The sequence below is a fragment of the Rousettus aegyptiacus genome, unplaced genomic scaffold (genome assembly GCF_014176215.1).
Source record: "Rousettus aegyptiacus isolate mRouAeg1 unplaced genomic scaffold, mRouAeg1.p scaffold_m13_p_7, whole genome shotgun sequence".
In the NCBI taxonomy this organism is placed as follows: domain Eukaryota; kingdom Metazoa; phylum Chordata; class Mammalia; order Chiroptera; family Pteropodidae; genus Rousettus; species Rousettus aegyptiacus.
This window is the reverse complement of record NW_023416310.1, coordinates 39,412,393-39,438,030: the sequence shown is the minus strand read 5'-3', so window position 1 is coordinate 39,438,030 and position 25,638 is coordinate 39,412,393. Positions and strand designations below refer to the sequence as shown.

Here is a 25,638-nt window from a genome sequence, read left to right as displayed (position 1 = left end):
TGACAATGAAAAATAAAGTAACTTTATTTCCATCTTCTTACAGTCCCCAATATCACATCTGGTAAGAATCCTCAACTCTATAAACACAAAAAAATTTTCAGGAAAGCATGTTACAGGATGGTATATATAAGTAACGGTTTGGCAGAATTTTGTCAACTCTAGCAGCTCACGGCCCCCCAAAAAATGAATTTTAAAATTCAAAAGTAACAGCTTTATTTAACATATGTTACACTTTAACATTTAAAATACCATGCTCTAGTTAAATATTCCATCAACAACACTGTATACAAATAAAATATTACACAAAATATGTTTAAGAAAATGTTTTGGTCATTGATCTGAACAATAAATAAAAACACAGGCACTTCTACACTGAGACAGGGAAGCAGTCACTAAGAATAATTCTGTATAAGCAACACGTGAAAATATGGCAAGAATAGAATCCTGAAGTTTTAAGCTGACAAACCACTCATGAAAAGATTTGCAAGTACGATCTTTTCACGTAAAGTTCAAAAGTTACATATGCTTTCCTGGTCCACATTAAAAAATCATAAACATGGTATGACTGCCAGGGTCAATTCAATCTTCAGCTGGCCATTATGAAATCATACACATTATTTTCAAATACTAAAAATAGAGAATTATTAAGATACCACCCAGCAAACCAAAGAACAGTTATTATGTTCTTGTATCATAATCTCCTTATTATGACTGTAAGATCACAACAAGATAAACTGGATAAATGTCACAGTGATCCTCATTTCACAAAATTAACTGATTAGATTAACAAGAAAATACTCTTAGGGTGGCAGGAAATTTCAACAGAAGTCAGTTTTTCTAAACAATTTTAAAAATGTGTCCAAATTTCATAAAAATTAATTCAATTTCACAAAACCACTGAGTAATATATAACAAATTCTTTGTAGCCAAAAGGTTTATAAACACCTAAATTGCAGACAATTCACTCATTATAATGGAAAGTAGGAATAGTATGAGGACAAAACAAAAATAACTTAAAATGGTAAAATTCCAGAAACTTAGTTTTTCAGATGAGAAGGGGGAACAAATTAGAAAATGACCACCAGCCAGTAGAGAGAATAAGAACCAATTGTCCTGCCATATCCTCCTTAAAAAATTATGATCTGCTTTTCATCTTCAGAAAATACCACACATTGAAAAGAGTTTGGAGGCCCTCATATGGATACTATACTTATGAAGGCAATTTTGATGGTTTAGCATAGAAATTACCTCTAATGAGAGAACACAACATGGGAACTATTCAAGATATGCCTTTCTATGCAAAATTTAGTTTGTATACATTTTAGCAACTTAAATGAGCATTTTGCAACCGAGACCAAATATCGATCATCTCTTGAGGTTTTCTACTATGTACTAACATCAAATCTAGATAGGAACAAATGTTATTTCTTTTCTTCTCTTCTATATCAAATGTCTTGAAGCCTTTGTGTTTCTCTGGAACGAGGCCGAGTTTCTGAAGGCACATTCCAGTATAAACGTCATCAATGGGGTAGAGAAGGACCTGGTCAGTTATATTGTACAGCCTCAGAGCCAGGTGGCCCGAGTATAGGAATCCACCTCCCCCCGCATAAGGTGGGTAGACGCCAGTGTAAACGACTTCTGGGATGTAGTACTTCAGTTTCTTATCCCGATGGGGTCCAGCATTGTGGATCACATCACCTATAAACAAATCTTTGGCTTTGTTCTTGGATAAGCTATTCAAGTAATTCAGGATATGATGGGTGTTCACAAAGACGTCGTCATCGCCCTTGAAAACAAACTCAGCATCTGGGCAGGAAGTGCTCACCCACCTAAGAAAGAGCACTTCTTTCAGAGATAAGTTGAAGAAAGTGTCTCTGTAGTTCCACATAAGAATGTCTTGGTGCTTCTCACTCTCAAATTTCAGCATATCTGAAAGGTCAGGATGGTTGTCCTCTGGGGGCGTCTGGCCCAGTAAGAAGACTCGCACCACTGTCTGGTTCCCCACATTGGTTTCTCTGCCCCAAGATTCCCGAATTGCCTGCCTTCTAGCGAAGTGTGGAGTGAGGGACTTAATCGCTAACAGTAAGAAGGGTTTCTTTGCACACTTACGAGGTTGGTCTATAAGCAATGAATAGTTTCGACATCTCAAATACAGCAGGAAGTCTTTAAATCTGTCTGGCAAATTGCTGAAACCTGAAACTACTGATGTGACCCTCAGGTCTGGTTCACAGTAATTCAAATGGCTTACATTAGAAAACCCGTACACTTCCCCGGTCTGGTTAGCCAACATGTTCAAAATGGGGTTGTACCGCCTGTTCAGCTTTTCTTGTTCTCGGTTCCAATATGCCACAGGAAGGTCAGATGTCTTCCAGAACTTTTCCTTGGGTATAATTACTTCCCCCTTTCCATTTTTTTCTTGATTACTGTTTTTGGAGACTTCCACAATCAAATAAATGAAGACATTTACCATCATCAGGATACCCAACAACTTTATTCTTCGACGTCCAACACTCATTTCTCATATCTGGAATAAAAGGGAGGAGGCATCGTATTAATTGGATAATTACTAATCTTCATTTGCTCACACGTCACTTGCCTCTGCATCTTTATCTAGCCCAGAGTGGCAGTTTAGAACAGTATGTACGTGGTAGCAGCGAGGCTGAGAGATAAATAACCTCACAGCTGTCCCACTTCCTTGCTTACAAGCACACATACAAATCAATGTGTTGCAAACTGATCTGCCCAAAATTCATAACAACATTTTCCATTGTGACCCAGTACACACATGTGCACACACATATAATTATATTTATATTTGTTAAAATGTTTGCAGTTCCATGTAATTCACTCCAAGTTTTTTATTTCATTCTATTTCATTTTTTTTTTTTTTAAATGGTGGTCTCAACCCTGAATTGTTTCCCAACTCACCATTTCACAGATTAGAAAACCAGGGCAGGGAGATTAAGACACTTGATCAGGGTTGCCAGGGTGGGAGGTGGAGAGGCCATTAACCACACGAGTATTCAGAGATAACATGAAAAGACACACCAGCTTTATCCTAATAGCTAAAAACTGAGAACACCACAAATATCATCAACAGAAGAACTGATTACCAATCTGTGCTACATTCACACAATGGAATAACCCCCAACAATAAAAAGGAAACTCTTGCTACTAGCAACAAGAGCACATTATGAGTGAAAGATGAACCTCAAATTCCATTTACATTAGGTTTAAAGAAGGCAAAATTAATCTAGGCCCTAGAAATCTAAAGGCGATAGGGGTGGAGGTCTTGACTGGAGAGGGGCAAGACGGATTCCCAGGGTATAGAAATATACTATCATGTCTTCATCAAGATTAGACTTTCATGAGTGTATACATTTGTTAAAATTCAAAGAGTATACTTAAGATCTCTGCTGTTTATAGCAAAAAGGAAAAGAGAAATAAAATGACATTTTAGTGAAATATCAAAGGCCAAGGACAGATTTCAGGCTGTAGGCAACAGAAGAACAAAGAAAGAGTAATGACATGTTTTGCTGGGGATATAATTTGTAGTTTTTTTTTTTTTTAATAAGATAATTTTTAAGTTCACTGCTTTTTAACAAATAGTCCCAAGGTGAAGTAGATGCCATGCTGAGAATGCTATGAAGTTATTACTTGTTGGACAGCCCAGACTAATCCGTGGGAATCCACAAGGTACTCTGTGTCTCTTAAAACCTATTTAGTAGATCCTAATCTAGTTGCTTGTATTTACCACTGCTAAATAGCTTTGGTTATGGACATGTAAGTAAAAGGTGTTTTTTAAAAATTAGCCCCTACCATATGGCCCCAGCTCACAAAGCCTTTGTACATCTAGAGAACACCGTCGATGATAAAGTTATGTGGGTGCCCTCAGCTCACCCAAGTACAGTTACCCATGTCCACTCCATTTCCCCCTTACTTCACCACTATTCACCTCTACCTCTCAAGATCCCACCACTGAGTTACCAAGAGTTTTCTTAAACTTCCTCCATGCAAGGTAGTAAAAAAACCAAAAGACATTTCTTACTCCTTGATCACAGTTTTAAAGGGCCCCAAGTCACACACAACCTGAATAATTCGAAATGTCTACACCTAAGTCTAGGGTCCATATTCTCCTTGGGTCAGCTCCTTTCAAAGGAGCTTTTGGGCAAACCCCATAAGCAAAAGGAAGGTCTGAGTCCACTACACCTTTAGCAAACTAAACTTCTTTGCTATGGGCTTATCCGCAAGGTCACGAGAGCTCAACTGGACACTTAGAATGTATTTGCATGGTTATTTCATACAGTTAAAAGCATTAGTCATCTTTTTAGAAAATCAATCATAGATAGTTTTAAGCTTTTCTTAATTTTGGCTTCCAGATTCTAGACAAAACACTTTTCTCTCTAAATTGGGAAAACTCTCCTAAAGCTAAAGCATCACTTGACCCAGTATCTCTGATCTATAAGATCTTGGACCCTTCATGTTTGCGAACAGGCTGAAAAGGCAACAAGGAAAGGTGTAAAAGTGAACAGATAAAGACCACAAGGAGAAACAAGATGCGCAAGTGCACTCAGGAAGAAAACAGCACACACTATGAACAGCTAACTACTTGGCAGAAATTTTCAACTCAGCAAAGGAATATGAATATCAGTAGACTGACCAAAATATCTGGAGTAAAAGAGGACATCTTAAATAAGAAAAAAAGGACACACAGTACTTTACTGTGAACCTCTAAGATAATTTTACTAGGAAAAGATTCAGGGTAAATAATGTGTGAGATGATTCCAGATAAATGAGCCAGTTATGCATCTAGGTTATGGGGCAGGGCTATGAGTATCTGAAGAAATGGTTTGAAGTTTCTATCATGGAACGCACCAAACCTTCTTTAGGGAATACTCTGGGGAAAACATTGGGCTTGCCAGCCCTGGCCAAGATTTCCAACCTCATCCACTGCAATTCAGGCTTTTACTTCTATGACCAAGACTCAGCCAGAGCCTTCCATCATCTCAATCAAGACAGGGTTTTGTAGCTCTCAAAGGAACACCATCCCCACCTATGTTTGCCCAAGGATTCCAGTCTGCAAAGCTTTTTCCTGCCCACTTCTCGCTTGTACCCCCATAAGGAAAATGAGAGGCAAGCAAGAAAAAACAGAGTCAGGGAGTGGGTGGGGGTGGGAAGGTGGTCAACTGGGTGGCCTAAATGTTATACATGAGTTCAGTGACAAGGCTGAGATGGCACAGACATCTGGCTTCCAATCCAGGGCTCTTTGAATCTCCTCCTGTTCCCACAAGGCACATCCAGGTCAACAGTAAAGGCACACAGCCAGGTCAACAGTGAAGTCTCAAGGGCTGGCTCAAAATTGAGAAGACCCAAGGCACGGGGTCATGATGGATGTGAAGTTACCAAGACTCTCCAAAGAAAAGGAAATAGGAATGCCTAGTAGCTCCCAGCCCCACATCTGAGAACGGGCCAGTCTTCCTTTTCTAAATCTCCAAACATGCATCTGGGACTAACTCTTACCACTCCTTCCTAAAGGGCATTTCTTCCCAAGCAATCTAAGAGGAAGGATGGGAAAACCAAGATTCTCAACTGAACTTTCCATCAAGTTTAAATGTCATCTTTCCTTTGTGAACTGAGCACAGTCCCTCATGTGAGAACTTAGCTTTTGGCAGACTCCTATAACCAAATGAAGTTCATGGAAAGGAGGATAAAGCAGTGACCCCCATAAAAATATCTGTGGGAAAAAGCTCTGACTAACTATTCTCATTGCAGACATAAAATCAATTCTGTGTCCTTTTTTTGAGCAGGAAGTTACATTGCTTGAAAAGAATCTGAATAAGAAAACTTACCCCAACGCTGGGAAGTTGTTATACAATCCTCACTGTGAAACACAGAATTTACTCTAAGAGAAATAGTAGGAAAGCCCATGTAAACGACCTGAGCTTTTCACCTTGTGCTTAGGAGTAAAGTCTCCTCGACAGGGACTGAACAATTCTGTAATTTCTAAAACACTTCAGTTCACTTTATTTAGTGAAAAACAACTTCCTCCTTTACTTTGCAACTACAACATTTAGAAAATACAAGACAGAGTCAGAAAAACATATTTGTTGGCTGCAAATAGATTACAAAACAGTACAGCATCTAAGCTTAAACTATGTGAAAATCCAGATAAAATATCACACAAAAACACAACCGGTTTAATCAGGATGCTAAGATTATAGGTTATTTTAACATTCTTTAATGCTGCCACTGCGACTCGTTCTCCTTGAACAGCCGCTACCACACGCACCTAGACTGCCTGGGATGGCGGTGGGAGCACAACACACAGAACTCCCGACACCCACGTCACCAGCCTGTGTCGCGGCCTCGCAGCCCGCAGACATTCCATCACTGCGCTGGGCCTGCAGCATCCCACAGAGGTGCTGCCACGTCCGTCCCTACATCACCTGCACGCCTTTCCCTGGGCCTGTGCCATCTGCCTGAAGCCATTTATCAGAAAGGACTCGTAAAAACAATAGTAAAATATGACTAACATCTGCTTTATTTTAATAAATTCTGACGAACTTGCCAGGCACTGGCAATCCTATAGGGCAGATAGAGAGGTGATTTACACTTGCCCAAAGTCACGCAGCTGGTAAACGTCAGAGCCAGGATTTAAACCCAAGCAGTTCAGCTCCAGAGTCTGAGTTTTAAACCATGATGCAAGTGAATGCTGCCACGCAGGATTTTATGACTAAAGGAACTAAAGGGACACAGTCTTATTTTCAATGGTTAATGTTCTTTAAAAGTATTAAATATTTTAAACCTTTAGACTTTTTTAACCTACAAAAACTATCATGAGTCAAAATCAGATATGAAAGGCAGGGTGGTACCATAAGTAACATTTATTGAATGACTACAGGCCAAACTCTGGGCAAAACACCTCACATACCTCATTTCGTTTCCCAACATGCAGTCCAAACAATCACAATGTTTCATTCATGGACTTTAGTTTGGGAAGCAAGGAAGAGGATGGTCCTAAAAGGTTCTTCCCTCCAGTTCTGAAAGCCCTATAAACACTGAAGCAAAGTGCCAGCCAGAAGGCATTTCCACATGGCCATCGACAGCCGTGAGGACTCATTCTCACAGAACTGAGTCAGGGATTGACAACCACCCCTTGGAAGGGCTGCAGCAAGTTAAGGAGGTGGCCACCAATAGCTAGTCAGGAATAAAAACAGCAACCATACCCAGGCCCAACCCAAAACTTGTGCCTGAGACTACCCTATACTCTCCTCTAAGGATAAAAGAAAGGCAGCACCTTCTTGTAATGGTGAAATAAAATGACCAGCCACCCCACGTCCAGTCAGGTTAAGGCAAGGAGGCTGAAAATCCAAGCTCCTGATTCAACTCCAGGAGCCTGAGCTAGCAGCCTGTGTTCACACTATCCTGCTTCCTGCTCACTCTTCTGCACAAACCAGACACACAAATCCTCAGAGGGAAAGAGCCTAAGCCCACTGCCATATCCCAGGGGCAGGGGAAACGTGTTTACTCTGTGGAGAACTTGTACAGGATTCTGCTCTCCCCCACCCTCCGGGAGCCTGGTGAGCATGGCCTTCCTCAATCCTCTCCTCCCAAGCTGCTTCCATCTGTTGCCTGGCCCTTGCCAGCCCTCTCCAGGTTCTGGTCAGGTGAACAGAGACAGGGACAGCTTGCAGCTAAGTGGTTCTGGGGGAAGAGAACAGCTTCTAGCACTCAAGGCAGACGGTGGGATAAGCGTGTGAGCGAAGTAACTCATTTGAACCAGAAGGGCTGGTCCATACCTAGACCTTGTTTCTTAATAGGAACAAGAAGCCTGGTCTGGGTTCTTGCCAGGGCTGGGGCAACGGAGCCCCAGGACTGCATCTAAAACCTCATTTAGAGGCTGCATAAAGCGAGAACATGTACCTTGTTCTGCTTTCTGGTCTGTTAAGTCTTGGTGAATTCAAGGAATTTGGCTCATAGTCACTAGCAGTACCCTTCATGTTCAAGATCAAAAGGGAAAAGGACATATAATAAATCTATTCACTTACATATCCCCACAGGCAACATTATACCTCAAAGTGTCTGGCAGGACATTTCTGGTCCCCGTTGATTAAATTTTCCCAAAGCCCAGCATGGCTGATTTCCTCAAATGATATTTATCGTTTAAAATAAAATCAATCACTAAGTTCATTCTTCAAATAAACACATACAGAACTTTCAAATAGGGGGAAGGAAAGAAGAAAATTTAGCAAACAATAGGGCATTAATCCTGCCAGAAGCCATCTTGCCTGTGCCTTTAGTATAACTGACAAGAATTCTAGATCTTCAGTGTAAAGATTATGTAATTATAAAACAGAGCAGGTAGATGTTTGAAGACGGAGATGTCTCAGATCCATTTTCACTTTGGAAAGTCGCTCTCACATCTGGTGTTAGATAGCCCGAAGTTAAACTGTTTATGCTACCTACTAGCTATGTGACCATAGGCAAGCTGCTTGACCTCTCTGGGCCCCAGTTGCCTCATTTGTAAAATGAGGATGGTAAAACCTACCACACCAGTTTGTTGTCTACCATGAAATGGGCATTCACTAGTTCTCCTTCAGAAGTTTGACTCCTCCACTAAGTACAAAATTAAAAGCATGCTTCTCAAGTCTTGTCATTCATTGCCTCTTTTACAAATTTACTTTCTAGAAGCCCATCTATCCACAGCCTTAAACATCACCTCGCAGAGGATCACAAGTTGATCCAGCTACCTCCAGATTTGAGCTTTGCGGAGTCCCTCTTCCTGGGCCCCCATTTGCAATGAATCAACTTCCCGGGCACCTGGGTGCACACCCTAGCATGATCTTGATGTGTTTCGTCTCCCTGCTTTCCACATCCAACCAGGAGCACCTCTCCTCTGTTCCATTCTGCTCTGTTACTGGCTACACCTCCTACCATCCTCCCAAATATGCCCTATTCCCCAACTGCTCAGTCTTCATTCCCTCATACCTGCAGTCCCTGCTTATTCTGCTCCCCGAGTTTGGTCAGACCACCACAGCATGCTCCTGCTCCCTCAAAGCCTAATTGTAACTGTGTGTTGTCTTCTGAACTCCTCTCTTCGTCACTGCCAGAACTCATGCCCAGGGCCTCATCCTTATTCCCCTCTTCTAAGATATTTCCTGCCCAAGGATATACCCCAGCCTGAACACCAGCCTAATTCCTCCGGTTTTCTCACACATATGCCCTTCTGGTCCCAACCGGGGCTCCTTATGATGATTTGTGTTTTCCTTCCAACCACCTCTTGACAACATCCCCCATCTCCACTTTGCTCCATATACACTTTAACCTCTAACCACGGCTGTTCCAGAAAATCCCAGCTTCTCTCTGCCATCTTCTATGCCTCCCTGGAGAGCTGCTACTCCTTTCGATTTAGCTTGTGTCACCTCCTGGTTGAAGCACCCCACCTCAGAGGAGTTAGGGCGTCCATGTCTGGTCATACAGGCTGACACCTTGGCATCTTCCACAATCAAGGTCTTCACACCGTACCACCACTACACTAGCATGCAGCGCCTGAGACCCATTCAGCGTTTGCTGAACAGACATTTTGGTCATATGGTCAAGTTCATTGAATATAGTGAGGTGTTCATTAGAAATTGAAATAAACATACATACCTTTCCCCAAATAGATGACACTGGAAAATCACTTATATGTGTGCTGGTACATGTCACATAGATAGTTACAAAAAATTGTCTCATTTTTTTTAAGTACTAAAGTACAATAGATAAAAATCTGAAGAATTTTCTAGGGTTAGGGGACATAAAGAGTTTCAGAAGTAGCGAGTCCGTATTGGACTCAAAGGGTAGGGGCAAGATTTGAAGACCTTGACTGGGGTGGGAAATACAGCCCAGCCCCTCGTTTCCCACTGTCAGCCCCAGACCCACCAAAGGCAGCACACGTGTGGGTGTGTTTTGACTGAGCATGCCCTGGGTGCGAGAAGGCAGGTGTGGGGGAATTCAGCAGTGCTTCCAGGTGAGGCTTCCATCCGTGCTCCTGCAGCAGACCCAAGCCAACCCCTCCTCAACCCCATCCCAAAACGGGGCGTCCACGCCTCCTTCCAGGTTGGGGGGAGGACCTCCAGCAACTGATACCCCCACCAAGGCCATGACAGTATAGGGACGGGGTGAACATGCTTAAAGGCAGGCAGGCCCCAGTATACATGTAAAACTGGGAGACATCTACTTAACAAAGGTAGAAAATCATTTTTAAAAAGATATGCTGCAATGCAGGTAGTCCCTTTCTGGGGAGCATACCATGTTTTGAAGGCCCTTGCTAGGAGGGCCTGTAAGTGGCTATGGCTTGGTAAGCGTTTTCACTCCAAGCTCCAGGACCTATTCACAAAGAAGTGTAGTATGTGAGGCTCTCAACGAGCCCTCGGAGAAATCCCTGTAAGATTCCTCTCTGATTCATCCTTCTGTTTGCTCAGTTGGGTTACATGGGATATATTTCAGTCTGGGTCCAGCCAAGAGGCAAAACCACACAATAATTTACACAAGAGAAGTTTAGTATAAAGAATATGATAACTGAGTAACTGTAAAGATGGACTGGAATCCTAACAGGTACCCAACAGCAGATGAAAAATACCCAAAAAAGGACAAATGTAGAAGAAGCATTCAGAGCTTACCGAAGTAGGCATGGATGGCAAAAAAGTTCCTGAGTGCACAGGCCAGAGATGGGCCACACACCAGAAAAGCAGCGGCAACCCTCTGGGATGTAGGCACAAAGCCTAGAACACAGTGTCCCCATCGGGAAGGCTACAGGAAACAAACCTTGGGAATGCAGGTGAGCTGAGCCTGATGGGTGGGTGAGCAGAGGGAATGAGGGTGCAGAGGGAGTCATGCACACAGGGGGTCAGGGCGCTGCTGGAACTGGGAACTGGAGAGGACTCCCTCTGCGGGAGCTCAGCATGTCAGGGCCACTGCTCTGGACAAATATTGGGTGGCCAGCTCACTAGATGGCTAGGATGATGGGGCCCACAATGTACACACACGTGAGGACTGAGGAGAGGGGTGCAGGGAAGCAGTGACCTGGGCGGGGCACAGACTCCCTGTTCTACCACTGTCACCAGAGCTGGACCAAGCACGGCGCAGCCAAATGCTAGAGAAAGCTGTGCCTCACAGACACCTAGCAGGGCAGGGACAGAAGCAGGCGCTCTGGGAGCCTGGAAACACACACACTCGACACCCGGGGAACCAGGAAGGAAAATCTCTCCCTCCTGCAACGTTCTCTTCAGAGCCCTCAACTTAACAGAAGGCAAAGGAAAAATACTTGCAGGGCCCCGATTCATTTTCACAGATCAGGCAACAAAGGATGGATTTGGAAATGAGAGGCAAAAATCAGAAACTGACACAAGCTGTAGATCTCTATATCGCTACCTTGAAGTCATCTCCAACCACAATATTTTCATTTGAGTCTGGAGTTAGAAGAAAAGGGTCTAAAGTATGGGTCACATACACTGAATTGGCAGATAGTCAATAAATACATGACAGTCTATCAGTCGATAACAGGGGATGAGGAAGGCCCTGAGTGGCACCTGAAACACAGTAGATTTCAGAAATGTAGGGAGATGCAGGGCAGGCAAGAGATGGGGTGGGGGCAGAGTCTGCAGGTAGAGAAGGACACAGCTATCTGTGGGCAGATGAGTTCTGACGCCACACTAAAAAGAGGAGGTCGGCGCTGGTCGGCCCAGGGTCTCTCCACTGAGAAGAAGATGAGCCGTGTCCGCGTCTAATGTAAATGCTACTGGAGAAATTCTAGGAATGTGTTTTCTTTCACAGCCCCTCAACTTAAAAAGAGAAAAAAAATGGAATAAATTACAAGGGAATATGAAATACAGGGAAAATGAAGAACTCCAAATTAGATGCCCCTGTTGTGTTCACTGAGATTTAATTTCTGTAAAGCAGGTTCAGTTCACAGGCAGAAAAGAGCACAATCTGCGTAGTTTGTCTTCTGTCATCAGATCTCTAATGTACCTCCGACAGAATACAGGTATTTGGTCGGTTTACCACTCACTAACCCATGAGTTGTTTCTGATTTTCCCTATAATTGAAACAAAACAAAACAAAACAAAACTGATGAACTACCTCATATGTATGTCTTTTTCCATTGTCTTACATTTCCTTTGGAAAAATTACAGAGAACACAAATTTTAAAATTCATTTAGAATATAATCAAATTGCCCCCTCCCTTTCCGTTTCCCATCAAAAAGAAAGGCGAGACTGATTAATCCTCTCACTGTACACCCAAAAGCATGGAGCCATCTACATCTGACGTGGACATTGTCTTTCTTTTTAATCTTTACCAAAAAAAGACATCTCCCTGTTTTAATTTACACGTCTTTTCATCTATGTCCTTCCTTATTTGCCTACTCCACATGCTCTTCGCCCATTATTCTACATCAGGATGTTCTTATCTCATTTCATCTTCATGAGCTCAAAAATGTGAAGCAATTAGTCTGAGGTCACAGAGCTAATCCCTGTGGAGTCAGCACTTGGACCCCGGACCCTGACCCCAACGTCTAAGCTCTTACTCTTTTTACCATACAACATTGTCACTCAAAGAGGATTTCATGAGTCTCCAAATAAAAATAAATGAGGAATTAAAAAAATAATAATTTAGGAACTAAAATTACTGCATTTTGTGGATACCCAGAAGATGCCAACGATTCCAAGATAGAGATTTTTTTTTTTTTTTTTTTTTTTTTTTAATCAGCCTGAGAAAGGAACAATGTAGACTGAACCGCAGTTGGGAACTGTTCACTGGTTTGAGGTGCCCAGTGATCCTGGTCTGGAAACACAGGCACTTTCTCTACCATGGGTGGAGTCCCTGCAGAGGTGTGTTAGGTATTTATCCACACTCAAGAATGAGAGATTGGCAGGGGCTTAAACTGGCCTAATTACAAACCGCCCAGGCAAACCCCTTTGTCAGAGCAGTCTACGCAGAGAAAATGCTGCCTTTTCATTCCTCTCCCTTCAGGGACCACAGCCTAAAGTGAAGAGAACCCAGGCGGTCCCACGACCTGCTACAGGTTAGTTAGTGCAGAGGTGGCCTACAGCCCAGCTCTCCTGGCTCTGAGAGGAAGGGTCACCAGCCTGTGTCAGAAAAGGTGATGGAAAAATAACTGATGGCCACAAACTGAACCATCTCACCCTCTCGTTTTCTAAAACATGTACGCACACTCCATACACAGAACACATCCCAGTTTCATTACCAAAAAGAAGCTGCAAGAATTTCTTTACCAGGGCCTTACAGCTCCTCTACTCCAACTTCCTCGTTTACAGAAGAGGAAACCTAGGCACAGAGCCTTGGCCCAAGGGTGAGGTCACCCAGAGAGAAGAGAACTAGGACCATGAGTCCAGCAATGAAATTTACTATTAGTGACAAAGTCCTTTCTTGGCAGACTACAGCTTCAATTCTAGGCTGGCAACATAAAAACCAAAAAGTTCCATCACTCGGGCACCACCTCCCATGGCACCGTCCCTGATCCCTCCCACTGGGTGGGTGTGTTTTTATTACTTCCACCCTGCTGTTACACCTCACACACACATTCACCTGACTTATCGAACCCTGTAATTAACAAGTCTGACACACTAACAGGACATGGGGACCTCCAGGGCGGGGGCCGGGCCATATTCATCTCTGTACTCTGGTGTCTGCTACTCAAACAATTTATCAGCCAATGAAGCGTGAGGATAGTAAAGACATAAAAGGGAGGAGGGTGAGTAAAGGAATGAGGACTAACGGAAGGAAAATTTTTATTCTTTGAACTTTTTGTTCAAGAGTCTTTTACACTGCTCTAAATAAATCACTATTTAATAATTTTGCGCATAGGCCCTACTTTTCCAGGTGTCCCACAGAACACACTCCCTGAAAGCTGGCTGTCTAGTTGTTAATCCAGGCGACCCCTCTTCATAAGGGTTATCAACTTTTTCCAATTCCTGTGCTGTCCCCTCAGTGCCTCACCCTCTCACCCGTCTAGATAGCACTACCTGGGGTTGGCTCAATGCAGTACAGTACCTAAAAACATCTCAGGAAACCGTCTCATATAATTAAATAAATCTGTAAACAAACATAGGCCCAAGGAACGGGGGAGGGGATGAAGAAGGTAATTAAAAATTAAAACGAAAAAATAATAAAAATGCATAAGCATAAATTAAAGTGCTGGATGAGAAACAGAATCCCATTATATAAACCAAGTTATCAAACTGACCTTGTTTAAATGCTCCTGGAAATAAATAGGCCATCAGCCATGGCTTGGCAATCTAGCTGTAAAGAGATAGGGAGGGGAGGAGGTAATCTGGTACCTGCTATGTGGGCTACTTGCGGCTCTAGACACAGGTAGAGAAGAGCTGGTGAAGTCAACTAAGAAAGAATGTTTGAACATAGGTACTGGAAAAGAGATTACTGTCATTTTACATAGTAAAATGCATTTAAAAAAATTTGAATTAAAGACTAATTGAACTAACATAAAAGTTGCCTGTCCTCAAAGTTTTAAGACTGACTTTCAAAATTACGTCATTCCTCACAACTTAATTCCATGAGTTGTGCTAACTGATCACAAACAGAAGTAGAAATTTTAGATGTTAAAACAATCACTTTATGTTAAGCACTTGGGCACAGAGATCTTCCCTGGCATTGGGATTCATCTAGGTTACTTCCAAAAGGTGCTCTATCAACTCTCTCAAATCAACCACTGTCTTTCCCTACTCTATTAAAGTTGGCAATTCTTGTCCCCATGAAATGCAGAGTTTGAGAGCATCTCCAACAATTTCCTGAAAAATAAACATTTACATTTGTCTTCCTTCCAAAATAAAAATATAACCTCCCCAAATCAAGAATACACTGTTTGAACACTCTACAAGTTGGGACTATATATAGCCTATTAAAATTAGCCTTCTTTTATAACTTCAATAAATATTTAAATTAATGATAATGATATTGTTGTTGTTGTTCTTTTTTAATATATATAAGGTAATAAATTGCCTTGGGAAGTCTCAGTTTCTTGGCTGTTGGGATGAAGGTGTCCAGTGATGCATTCCTTAAAGAGCACTTGCCCTCAGTGACACTGAAGGAGACACCAGGGAGCATTAGGCACCGCACCTCGGACTCCAAGACTCCCAACCGACCGTTTGGAGTCCCTGAGAGGAGCAGCCTTGAGATAACTGCCAGATTCACTCCCTAAAAACATGCATGAAAATCACAGAAAGTCGTGCAGACTTGGCATGTGCAGAGATTTAAACAATGTTGCATTAAAATTACTCCACAGGTCTAATACCTTGGGGGAGGGGGGGGGGAAGACAAGAAATTAAGAAATGGGGCAGAGACATCAGGGGCACTTTTAGCAACGAGACGAATTAACAAATGTACAACAGCCCCCGGCCACTCACAGAGGGTTTGTCCATGTACCAGAACACATGCCAAGGACCCAACCAGACACACAGTCCTGTGAAGTGGTTACTGAGGTATCTTTATTTTACAGATAGGTAAACTGCTTCCAAAAATTTGTCTGAAGTTCTCCAGGATGAACAGTGGAAGGAGGGAGATAGGACCTGGAAAAGTAGAGGACCACTCCCAGCCTGCAAGTCCATCCCAGCTGCTGCCAAACTTGAAGACAGGCATGAACTGCATGGTTGGCATAGCCAGGGTAGAGGGGAGGTAGGCATCCCCATACTCATTAAGCTCCCTTGCAAAGATATGATCCTAGATCCTGGCTGCCAATCCCTTCTTGGAGCCCTCGTGGGCACCAGTACCCCTTAAGAACAACTGCTGTCCTCCTCACCCACACACCCTTGCTCATGTGGGTTCTCCTAGCCTGAAATGTCCATTTTCTTACTTCTCAATGCTATCTTTATCCTTGAAGACCCAGGTACAAATCCTGCTGCCTCCTCCTCACTTCCCTCAGTGCGCTGTATTTAATCCTGCCTCCTTACACTCGGGAGTGCCCTCAAACTGCAGTCTCCCAAAGGAATACCAAGAACGAATTATGTGGAACCCACCCCAGCCCTGGCAATGTTCCTCAGATGGAATAGTTTCAGGTGAGCCAGGTCCTACTCTCTTCAACCCTGAGAGCAGCAGGACAGAGGCACCCCACCACTGAGCACCAGGCACTGTTCCCTACACACACTGTGTATCCAATTAAATTGGACTCCCCTGGGAAGCCACCTCTGCTCCAGTCAGGGACCATCCTCCTCCCAGAAGAAAACCTTCTCCTGACAAGTGACTCTGGGGTGGCAACTTCAGAATGAGGTACCAAATAAGAAAAATGGCGTCCCCTCTCCCTCAGCTCTCATTTCCTGGATTCCTTTCTCAAATGTTGAACTTCAACAAGTTACAGATAGGTGCTTTCCAACCACTGTTTTTAAGTTGTTTTGTAAAATATAAAAATAAGTCATACGAATTTAAAATATATAGCCTCAAAACAATGACATTTTGGCCTTTTACCCAAATGTTCTATTAAAGGGAGGGGCTGTTCAAACAAGACTTATGTCTACATATTTAAAGAAGAGATGAAATAGTAACATCGATTTCTCTGGCCATCTGCCAAGAAAAATTTATATCGCCAAAATAAAAGAGAACACATGTGTTCAATATATGGACACACTACTGAACGGTTTAGAAATTGGGCATCTTTTACCAAGCAGTTTAAGTCACCTAATTTTAAATATGTTTGTGAATGTCACCTTCGCATACCGTAGGCACACAATCCCTGTGTCTCCCTGTATTGGGTTTCCACCCTTTGCCCATTTCTCCCTCCCCCTGGCATCTAATCATTCCCACAGCTTCTACTATCTCTACACCGATGACTCCCATACCTGGAGTCAGCGAAGACTTGCTCTCAACTCTGGGTGCTGCCTATACAACCTGCTAGTCGTGTGTGGCGTATGGATGAAAAAAGAGAAGCCATCATGCTGAAACCAGCAATGGCCACCTAAGGCTTCATTATATCACTCTCTGTGTCTGTAGTTATTTGAAAATTTTCATTATCAAGAGATTGTTTTTTAAGAGGATCCATCAGAACGTTAAAGAAAAAAATTCAAGAGAGAAACATTCAGTTAAAAATAGGAGTATGAGAGGTATTTTAAGTTCACTTGAAGAAAACAATTCCTTACGTGATGGAGGGATATTAAATGGCTGCATCTCACTTACTTAAATAATAAAGCTACAAAGTTCCTTATAAACAAACAAGTGTCAAATTCAGCCACAAAATAATATATGTAAAATATATCTTATTTGCTCCAAAGGTTAAATATTTAGAAATGATGGTATTTGTAACAAACCCGCTTTGACCCTTTCAAGGCTAGACAAAAATATCTTTGATTCTGAAGCATTACCAGGCTTCCTACTTAACAATCCAGCCAAACTGGAAGAGTTTTGTTTTTTAAACACAATTGTGTCACTCCCTGATCAGGACTCAAAAAAGAAGCACTTCAGAGAAGTATGTTGATGTGAGAGTACTTTTCAAAGAAAGTAATAGAATTCTGAAGCACAAATTATAAACCAGTTTATATAGCAAGTTTATAATCCATAAAAATAACCTTACTGGAGTGCTAATACTTTCATATTTATGACTGCATTGGAGTCAAACAATCAATATGTGAGGTTGGCCGTGCAGGTTTTTTCCTAGTATTTTGTGGGAAGGATGGGGTAGAGGGAAGAAAGGAAGCTAAGTGGTTTCCATGGTGACAAAGCTATTTGAAGTCAGCCCTGGGACCAAAATCTAAATCTGCTTCAATTGTCCACATGGACCAACTATCCCTTTTCAGTAAGTAACAGTTCCCACAAGACGGTCCTATCTGTTCCCCTGGGTCTTCTACCAGTGGCAATCTCCACTTTCTCCTCCACCTCAAAGCTCTCCCTCTTCAGTGGCTCTACAGGCTCCCCCTTTCCCTTCTTCAACTTCCTAAAAAGGTCATGCCCCTTTGTCCTGCCTTGACCTTTCCAATCCCCTTCACCCTCCAGAATCTTTACAGTCTATGCCTGGCCTCTCCTGACTTCCCCAAGCACCTAACACCCTGCTAGTCACCTCTATCCGAACTCCAAGTTCAAGACCACCCTCTAACCTGATTTCTCCTAGTTCTCTTGAATCTTGGCAGTTCCAGGCTCAAGTCTATTACTGGGTTTTCCCTCGCCCCACACTCCTATCCCTTGGACCCTCTTAGACACCACTAAAGCCTCCAATATCTCAAATGTTTAACAATACCCTAACCTACTTGTATATGTAGCTCGCCTCCTCCACATCTCCCTGAATTGCCTTCCAAATCCTGGCTCGCCCACCATGAAAGTCTTTTTATGTCTGACTCCCTTTCAAATAAACCTCAATCTCTCTCTGTCTCTGTCTCTCGTCTCTGTCTCTGTCTCTCTCTCGCCCCCCTTACCCTCTCCCTCTCCTCCCCGCCCCTTCGCCCAGACACACACACACACACACACACACACACACACACACACACACACACACATTTTAATCCTGTACCATCCCTGGCTTGTTTTGGACCCTCAGTTTTTCCCCCAGCAAGACTGAGGAAGTGACTTAATTCAACAATTATCAAGCACCTACTTAAATGGAGAAGTATTTAAAACAGACAATGAAGAATAAAGTTATGTGGTCAATTTTCCTAAGGTCAATAAGTATTTAGATGAAATATAAAGCAGAGTACATGGGATAAGGAAAAGGACAATCAGAAAAAGCTTCTCTTCTCATAAAGGCGATAGGAGAGGGGTGCAGGACAATTCCAGGACGAGGGAACAGCCAGTGCACGGGCCAGAGGCGAGCTAGCTCTGAGGCCCGTTTGGCTACAGTTAATTGAATCAAGGACCTGGTAGAACTTTGGCTTTACTCTGAGGGAGATGAGGAGCCACTGGAGGATTCTGAATAGAGAAATGTGTGAAGTAATTTTAGTTTTTAAAGATTCTTCCAGCTTCTTTCTGAGCATATACTGTTGTGGGGCCAATAGGAAGCAGGAAGTGCCACCAGGAGGCCATAAAACGACCCAGGCCTGTGATCACATATGCTTCTCATTCACCTCCCTGGTTCAAGCTCATCTTCCTGAACAGAAGCCTGACCAAGACATGTCACCACATCCTTTCCACAAGAACTTTCCAGGGCTCCCCATGACCTCAATAACTATCAAGTGCCACTTTTTTGCATGGTCACTGAGTCTGCACTATGTCCTATCGCCTCTTCCTAAGTAAGCACACTGCCCTCCACACATATGGGATTAATTGCTGTCTTCCTGGGGACATTGCCACAAGCCTACCATCCATCCCCTAACTGCCCCACCCTTCATTCTCTGCCCCTGAAAAATCTGTATTCACCTATGAAGGCTAAGCCCAAACATCACTTCCTCAGGAAGCCTTTCTTGCTGCCTTCTGCTTACTCCACTAGAGCAGCACTCTTTCACCAGTTCCTGGTTAGAATTTCCACCAGACTGCTAACTCCTTGAGGGCAAGAACTGTGCCTGACTCATCTAGGAATACACATGGGGCCACGCACAGTGCTAGACATATACTAAATGCTCAATCACTGCAGGCTAAGTGAACAAACTGCCCATTTCATTACACATGATCTTGAAGTCTTGTGGTGTATGGGCTCAGGGGAGGGGGGTTTCCAAGGACAGGTTTTTCACTCTGGGCTACTGTAATCTGGAAGCTAGGGGTCCCTCTGATGGAGGCTCTGGTAGCTGCATGCTCACCACTCCTGGCAATGGTACAGCCACAAATAGAGGCCAGAGTGAGGATGGACTTGAACTAGGCCTTCAAAGCCTGTTGCCCTCTAGGCAGGACCACATAATTGTTTTAAATTTGCCTTATGTGTTGGCAATGTGAGTTTTTTTAAAAGCCCATCCTAGAAGTGTACAGAAGCAGAGAAAAGCACCTAGAAGGATTCAAACCAAGCCAACAGTGGTTACAGTGTTAAGAGATAGTGGTATTAATTTTATTTTCCTTTATCTTGATTTTTCCCCCTAAATAAATATCATAAGGGAAAAACCTTTTGAAAAGAATGCCAAATTACCAAGTTATACATTTAAAGAATGGCTCTTTAAAAAGTATCCAGTAAAACCACAAAAACACTGGGGACGCAAGACCACTGAATACATAATAACACTTATCAAGTAAGATGATAAAAGTTGAAAACATTTTAAATAGCTTGCCAGAGCCTGCTATTAACAACTGGCCCTGTGCTTTCACTTCTGAAATAATTATTTCACAAAACATAAAGCAGTAAATGTTGTTCTGGGCATCCAGCGCCCTTACCAAGGCCTCTTACAGAAACTAAACGCTTCCATGGGCCTTATAATAGAGTGTAAACTAGCTGTCATCACTGCACTCTTTTGCAGACCAGTTCATATCACACAGGTGACCAATCACCTCTGAATGGGACATTTCAATGACTACCATTTCATGACTTAGAGAGGAAATATCACTCTAAAATAATGAGATAAACTACAAACAAATAATGTCTTATTTAAGCTAAATGCTACTACATCAACAAAGTGTTGAATTAAGATTTGGCCTCTAAGTTTCGATAAAGGACCTCTATAACTTGATGATGAAGTAGCATAGTTGCTCATTTATCACCTTTTTAAAGAAATAAAAGGGGGACAAGGAAACTGCAAGTCAGACAGTGGTGTTTTCGATGTTTTATTACTTTAATTTTCTTAATAAATTTGAGATAGGGCTTCATCTCTCTCATTTCACAAATGAGGAGACTGAAGCTCAGAGAGGTTAAATGATTGGTCACACAGTTAAGTGGCAAAACGAAATTCAAATCCGGGTCTGTTTCACAGAAGACTACACCCCGTATGATTCCATAATTCCACTTATATTAAGTTCAAGAACAGGCAAAACCAATCTAAGATGATATGAGTCACTTCTAAGTTGATATGTCAGAATGGTTCCCTCTGGAGGTGAATACTGACTGGAAAGGAGCACAGGCACCTTCTGGGCTACTGAAAACATTTACTTCTCGATCTTGTAAGTGGACACGTGTTCATGAGCTACACACTTAATATTAGTGCACTTCACACGCTTCACTGTATGCTATATACCACAAGTTTAAAAAAATCCTCATGTGATCGACTCCAAGTTCTTATTTTAATCACTAAATCACCACACCACCACTGTGGCAGAAAGTGGCCACAACCTAGAATTGATTCTCTTGGATAATCAGTTTTTAAAAACATTCTGGTAAGCGACATGCATTCTAACCACACCAGAGTGAAGGAATTGAAACAATAAGCTTATTTTTAAGCTTATTTCATGCCCTAGAATGAAAAGTAGAAAGTATCAACTTCCTGGCTACTGGGAATTTCCCCTCCGTAGCCACATCGGAATAAAAACAATTTAAAACCCTACTCTAAGGGAATGTTCATAGATGTACGGATAATAATATGTAACAAATTTCTTAAGAGTTATCAATGGATATACCCAATGCTAATATTATACCAAATATTTCAAGACATATGTTATAACTTCATCAACAATGCTAACTCTCAAAAGAAGTTTGAGTTCTGTTACAAAAATTAAGGCAAGACAAAGCTGATGGGCAAAAAGCATAAAACTCACATTGGGCAATACAAGTGAGTACAAAATCTCAACTCGGTTATAAAAATAGAAAACTCGCACAAATAAAATTTTCCAGCAGTAATTGTGCCATATATGCCCTCATAAATTCTCCATCAAGTGACAAGTTCTTCCCACCCAAGCTTTGTTCAGATTAGCAAAACTTCATCACCAGCCTGTGATGATGAAATCATTACATCAATTCTCTCAAAGCCTTATCACGCACATACACACACCTCTTATTAAAATGGTAATTGCCTCTCCAGAGAGAGGAATTTATTCATCCTACAATGTGAAGACATATTTGGCAAGTACTTAGTAACAGTTATCCCACCTGGGGTGGGGAGGTGGGCAGCTGCATCCACACCTGTTGGGTGTATGTGCTATGGTCTTTATCTGGTGCTTTAGATTGTACAAACCAGGAAATCCAACTTTAAACTGTCAGTCTAGTTTAATTCATGTCTTAACATTCTGTATACAGCAGAAATGCCAAGCAATTGATTGAAATGACTTTAGTTTTCCCTGAGCATCTGCATGCATAAGACCAAAAGGCCTTTTATGAGACTTTTTCACTATTGGTAATTTATGCACCACCACTGGTGTGTTGCAATAGATTACATACATAATCAAATATTATACCAGATGCAAGAATTGTAATGTTTATAAAAGTAGCCATTTACATTTATAAATTTGTAAAATCTTTAACAAACTGCCCAATAAAACTGTCCAAAAAAACCCCACAAATGTAATAGAGTCAAATATTATGGCTATTAAGCAAGTTAGAAAGAATTAAAAGCACTGACCTAGTAAGTTAAGAACAAAGTGTGCTTCAGGCACTTCCACAGCCCTGGGTCAATATCCCTAAATTATGCAGGGTTTCTCCACCCTCCCCCCCCCCCCCAGCATTACTAGAAAACACTAAAACTTGAAGTGTCAAAGTTTGAGAAACAAAGAAGTCACCTTTTCTCTTATTCCTGCATCAGCTAAAAAAGCCCCACACATTGCTATCAAGAACATCTTACCTTTATACCAACATGCATCATACAAACCAAAATGATTAATAATGTTTGGATTCTCATTCGTTTCCTATTGTAACTCTTTCATTTTTTTTTAAAAAGCCACACATTTGAACTGCACAGTGAAAAATCAACCATGAGTTATTCGTTCTACTTTCCTATTTTTAGCAACTTTAGTATCTTAGAATTAGAGAAATCTGAATTGTGTTTTTAAACAGGGAAATCTTCACAACTACAAGCCATCTATATACTTAGTCCTCCATCAGAAACCTAGAAAAAAAATCAATTCATAATTTTACAAGCATATTATGTTTATTTTCCTCAAAAGAGTACCTCACTCTTTGGACTTTAAAAACTTTACATGCATCTGCCAAATTTGGTTGGTTTCAGTCTCAGACAAACCTAAATGGTTCCCATACTGGTTACTGTTTTTGGTTTAGATGGAAGTTGATGACTAGAGGAACTTCTGTATTGATTACACAATGAGCACCACTTCTTAACCACCAGGACTCAGAGCTAGGAGTTCGGAAAACATTATCTTATTTGTCCTCCAAAACGATCTGGTAGAGCAGACACTACCATCCCCAATGGCCGTGGAAAAGACAGGGAAAAGGAAATCGGAATGATAAACTTGCCCAAGGTCATTGAACAGTACCTGGGAGAACTAGACCAGTGAACAGTGAGGATGGGAACTTGAAACTTTTATAGAAAATTAGGACTCTCCTTATGTATGTTCCAACTCCACAAAAATTAAATGAGTCCCTGCTGTTGAGAGATTCTCAAGTGAAAAAGCAGTAGTCCAAACTTAAAAAGTAATTTCAAACATAAGATCTAAAGATAAAGACATCTCTAAAGGCTGGGCATTGGGAAAGGTTTACTCAAGTAGTTCTATAAGGCTCCTGCACTTCCCTAGCCTTAAAATCTAATCTGATTTCAGAGCAAAGAGATTCTGTAACACTCTTCTAAATTCCACCAAGCTTAACAACCTCTATTCAAAACAAAACAAACAAAAACAGAAGTGGGAACAGAACAATGGGAAGAAGTGACCGCCCAGCCTTTGGGTCAGCTGTCAAGTCCTACAGGGGTGCAACCACCAGAGGCTGAAGAGCCCTTGGATTGGGATCAGCTAGGGTCCCCGCCTTCCTAGACCCAGTTCTGGCTCAGTCGGCAACCTCAGTTAACCATCCCATCACCTCCAGGGGCACTGGAAAAATTGTTTTAACAAGTAGAATCCCATAATTCACCAACTGACTTCACAATCTGAAATCTACAGCAAGGCTCCCACAAGGGAGGGGCGGGAGAATGTGATATAACTGATCTAAACTATCGTTCTACGAAGTTGAGGAGGTTCAGCAGGCCATGCGGGGTAGAGGGGCAGACATGTATACCATCCCTACGTTTAGGGCAGGAGAGAGAGAGAGTCTCTTCTACAACCCAGGTTTAAAATGTATATGTTATTTTCAGGGATGAGCTTTCACGCTGTGACACTCGTGAAGAGTCTCCTAGAAGCTTGATGGGGAGACTGGGTTCTGGGGCTACCCAGCTGAGCGTAAAATATGTGACTCGGTTTATTGCCTCTAGAAGGGTCCTCCCCCCGTCCTAGATCAGCCGCCAGGACATTCGCCTGCAGCGCCCGCGGAGTGCCCACCAAGCGCCCCACGCCCACCTTCCCAGCGAGGTATTTTACAGAGGCCAGCTGGACTCGCTACCCGCAGCACCCACCCTTCCTCCTCCCCAGGTTTCGGGTAAGGAGCCTGGTTAATCATTCAATGCGGACAGCGTGAAAGATTTTTTTTTTTAGAGGTCAAAGTGAAAGGTTCTCCCTAAGTTTCGCAGAAACCGGCCTTTGGGGACCCTGAGGTGGCAGTGGCAGGCGGTTGGGGGTAGGGAGAGGCTGGAGCGGCTCTTGGGCTTACAAAACACCTGACCTCCCCATGCGGCACTGGAGACCATAGCAGTGAGAGTGTGGGATGCGGGGGTGCGAGCGCGAAATCACGCACAGCCCTCTCCCCAAAACAGCTGCGCTACCCAGAGGAGGACGCCCGGCCCCACACACTCCTTGCAATTGCCTGCATCACCCCGGCGCCGGCTCCCCCGGAAGTTGGGGTGCAGCGGGAAGGAGGGATGTCCCAAGGCCCCGAAGGGGTGGGTGTGGAATGGGGCAAGAGGCTCCGAAGACTCAGGTTTCATACCCTCTCCCTCTAAGGTAAGGAAGGTGGGGGGGGGGGAGCGGGAGGGGAGACGCTAAATGCGGCAGGAGCCACCTGGAGACGGTTTCCTCCCCCGGGACGCCGGTACGAAGCCGGAACCCGCGAGAAACTGGGTTGGGTGGGGGTGGGGGGGGTGGAGAAGGCAGGCGTCAGAGGTGGGTGGCGGGACAGGGAGCAATTAGGTGGGGGGAGCAGAGCTGGCCTGGGGAGGTGATGGGGGAGGAAAAGAGAGGGGAGGGGACGAGACGACGGGGGTGCACACCCGCCCAGCCCTACCTTGTCCGGGAGCAGCTCCTGCTCAGCGGGGCGGGGGCGGGATACCGCGGCCGCATCCACGTCCCGGCCGCTCGGCGCGGCTCAGCCCGGCGATCGCCGCCGCTCACGCTCCATGCGCTGTGCCCGCGACTGGCGGCTTGACGCTGTCCGCGGCGGCCCGGCTCCGGCTCGGCTCGGCTCTGGCACTTGTTGCCGCCACCGTCGCAGCGCCTCAGTCCCGGCTCTGGCTACCCGCGACGCCGCCGCCTGTGGGGCCCCGGCGCGGCTCTGCCTCCGCCCCTGCCCGACGAGCCAACCAGGCCCGGCACCGCCCCTCACGTCACCGCCCAGCCCGGCGCACCGCCGGGTGCCCCAAGTTTGAGCAAGGGCCTGCTGGCGCCTGTCAGCCAGTCCGCGCCCAGGACGCGCCCAGGCTCGCTCTGCTCCTGGCTTCCCCGGGGGGCCCTCCCACCCACACCTGGAAAGCAAAGGGTTAAGCTAGGGGGGGAAAGGTCCCGAGGAAGTAGACCTTTCGGAAAAGCTAGGCCGCTTGAAGTTCAAA

The 25,638-nt window shown here is 43.5% G+C and overlaps 1 protein-coding gene across 1 annotated transcript; it reads right to left on the bottom strand.

Moving 5' to 3' along the window:
• On the bottom strand, positions 1 to 25,337 carry B3GNT2 (UDP-GlcNAc:betaGal beta-1,3-N-acetylglucosaminyltransferase 2). The gene is made up of 2 exons (XM_016163025.2): positions 25,098 to 25,337; positions 1 to 2,524 (listed from the first exon to the last, which is right to left on the bottom strand). The coding sequence occupies exon 2, from the start codon at positions 2,513 to 2,515 to the stop codon at positions 1,322 to 1,324; it is 1,194 nt and encodes a 397-aa protein (XP_016018511.1). The 5' UTR covers positions 2,516 to 2,524; positions 25,098 to 25,337; the 3' UTR covers positions 1 to 1,321.
• Positions 25,338 to 25,638: the final 301 nt, after the last annotated feature.

Coding starts and splice junctions, on each gene's coding strand:
- B3GNT2 (XM_016163025.2), bottom strand. CDS start 2,515: ATGAGTGTTGGACGTCGAAGAATAAAGTTGTTGGGTATCCTGATGATG.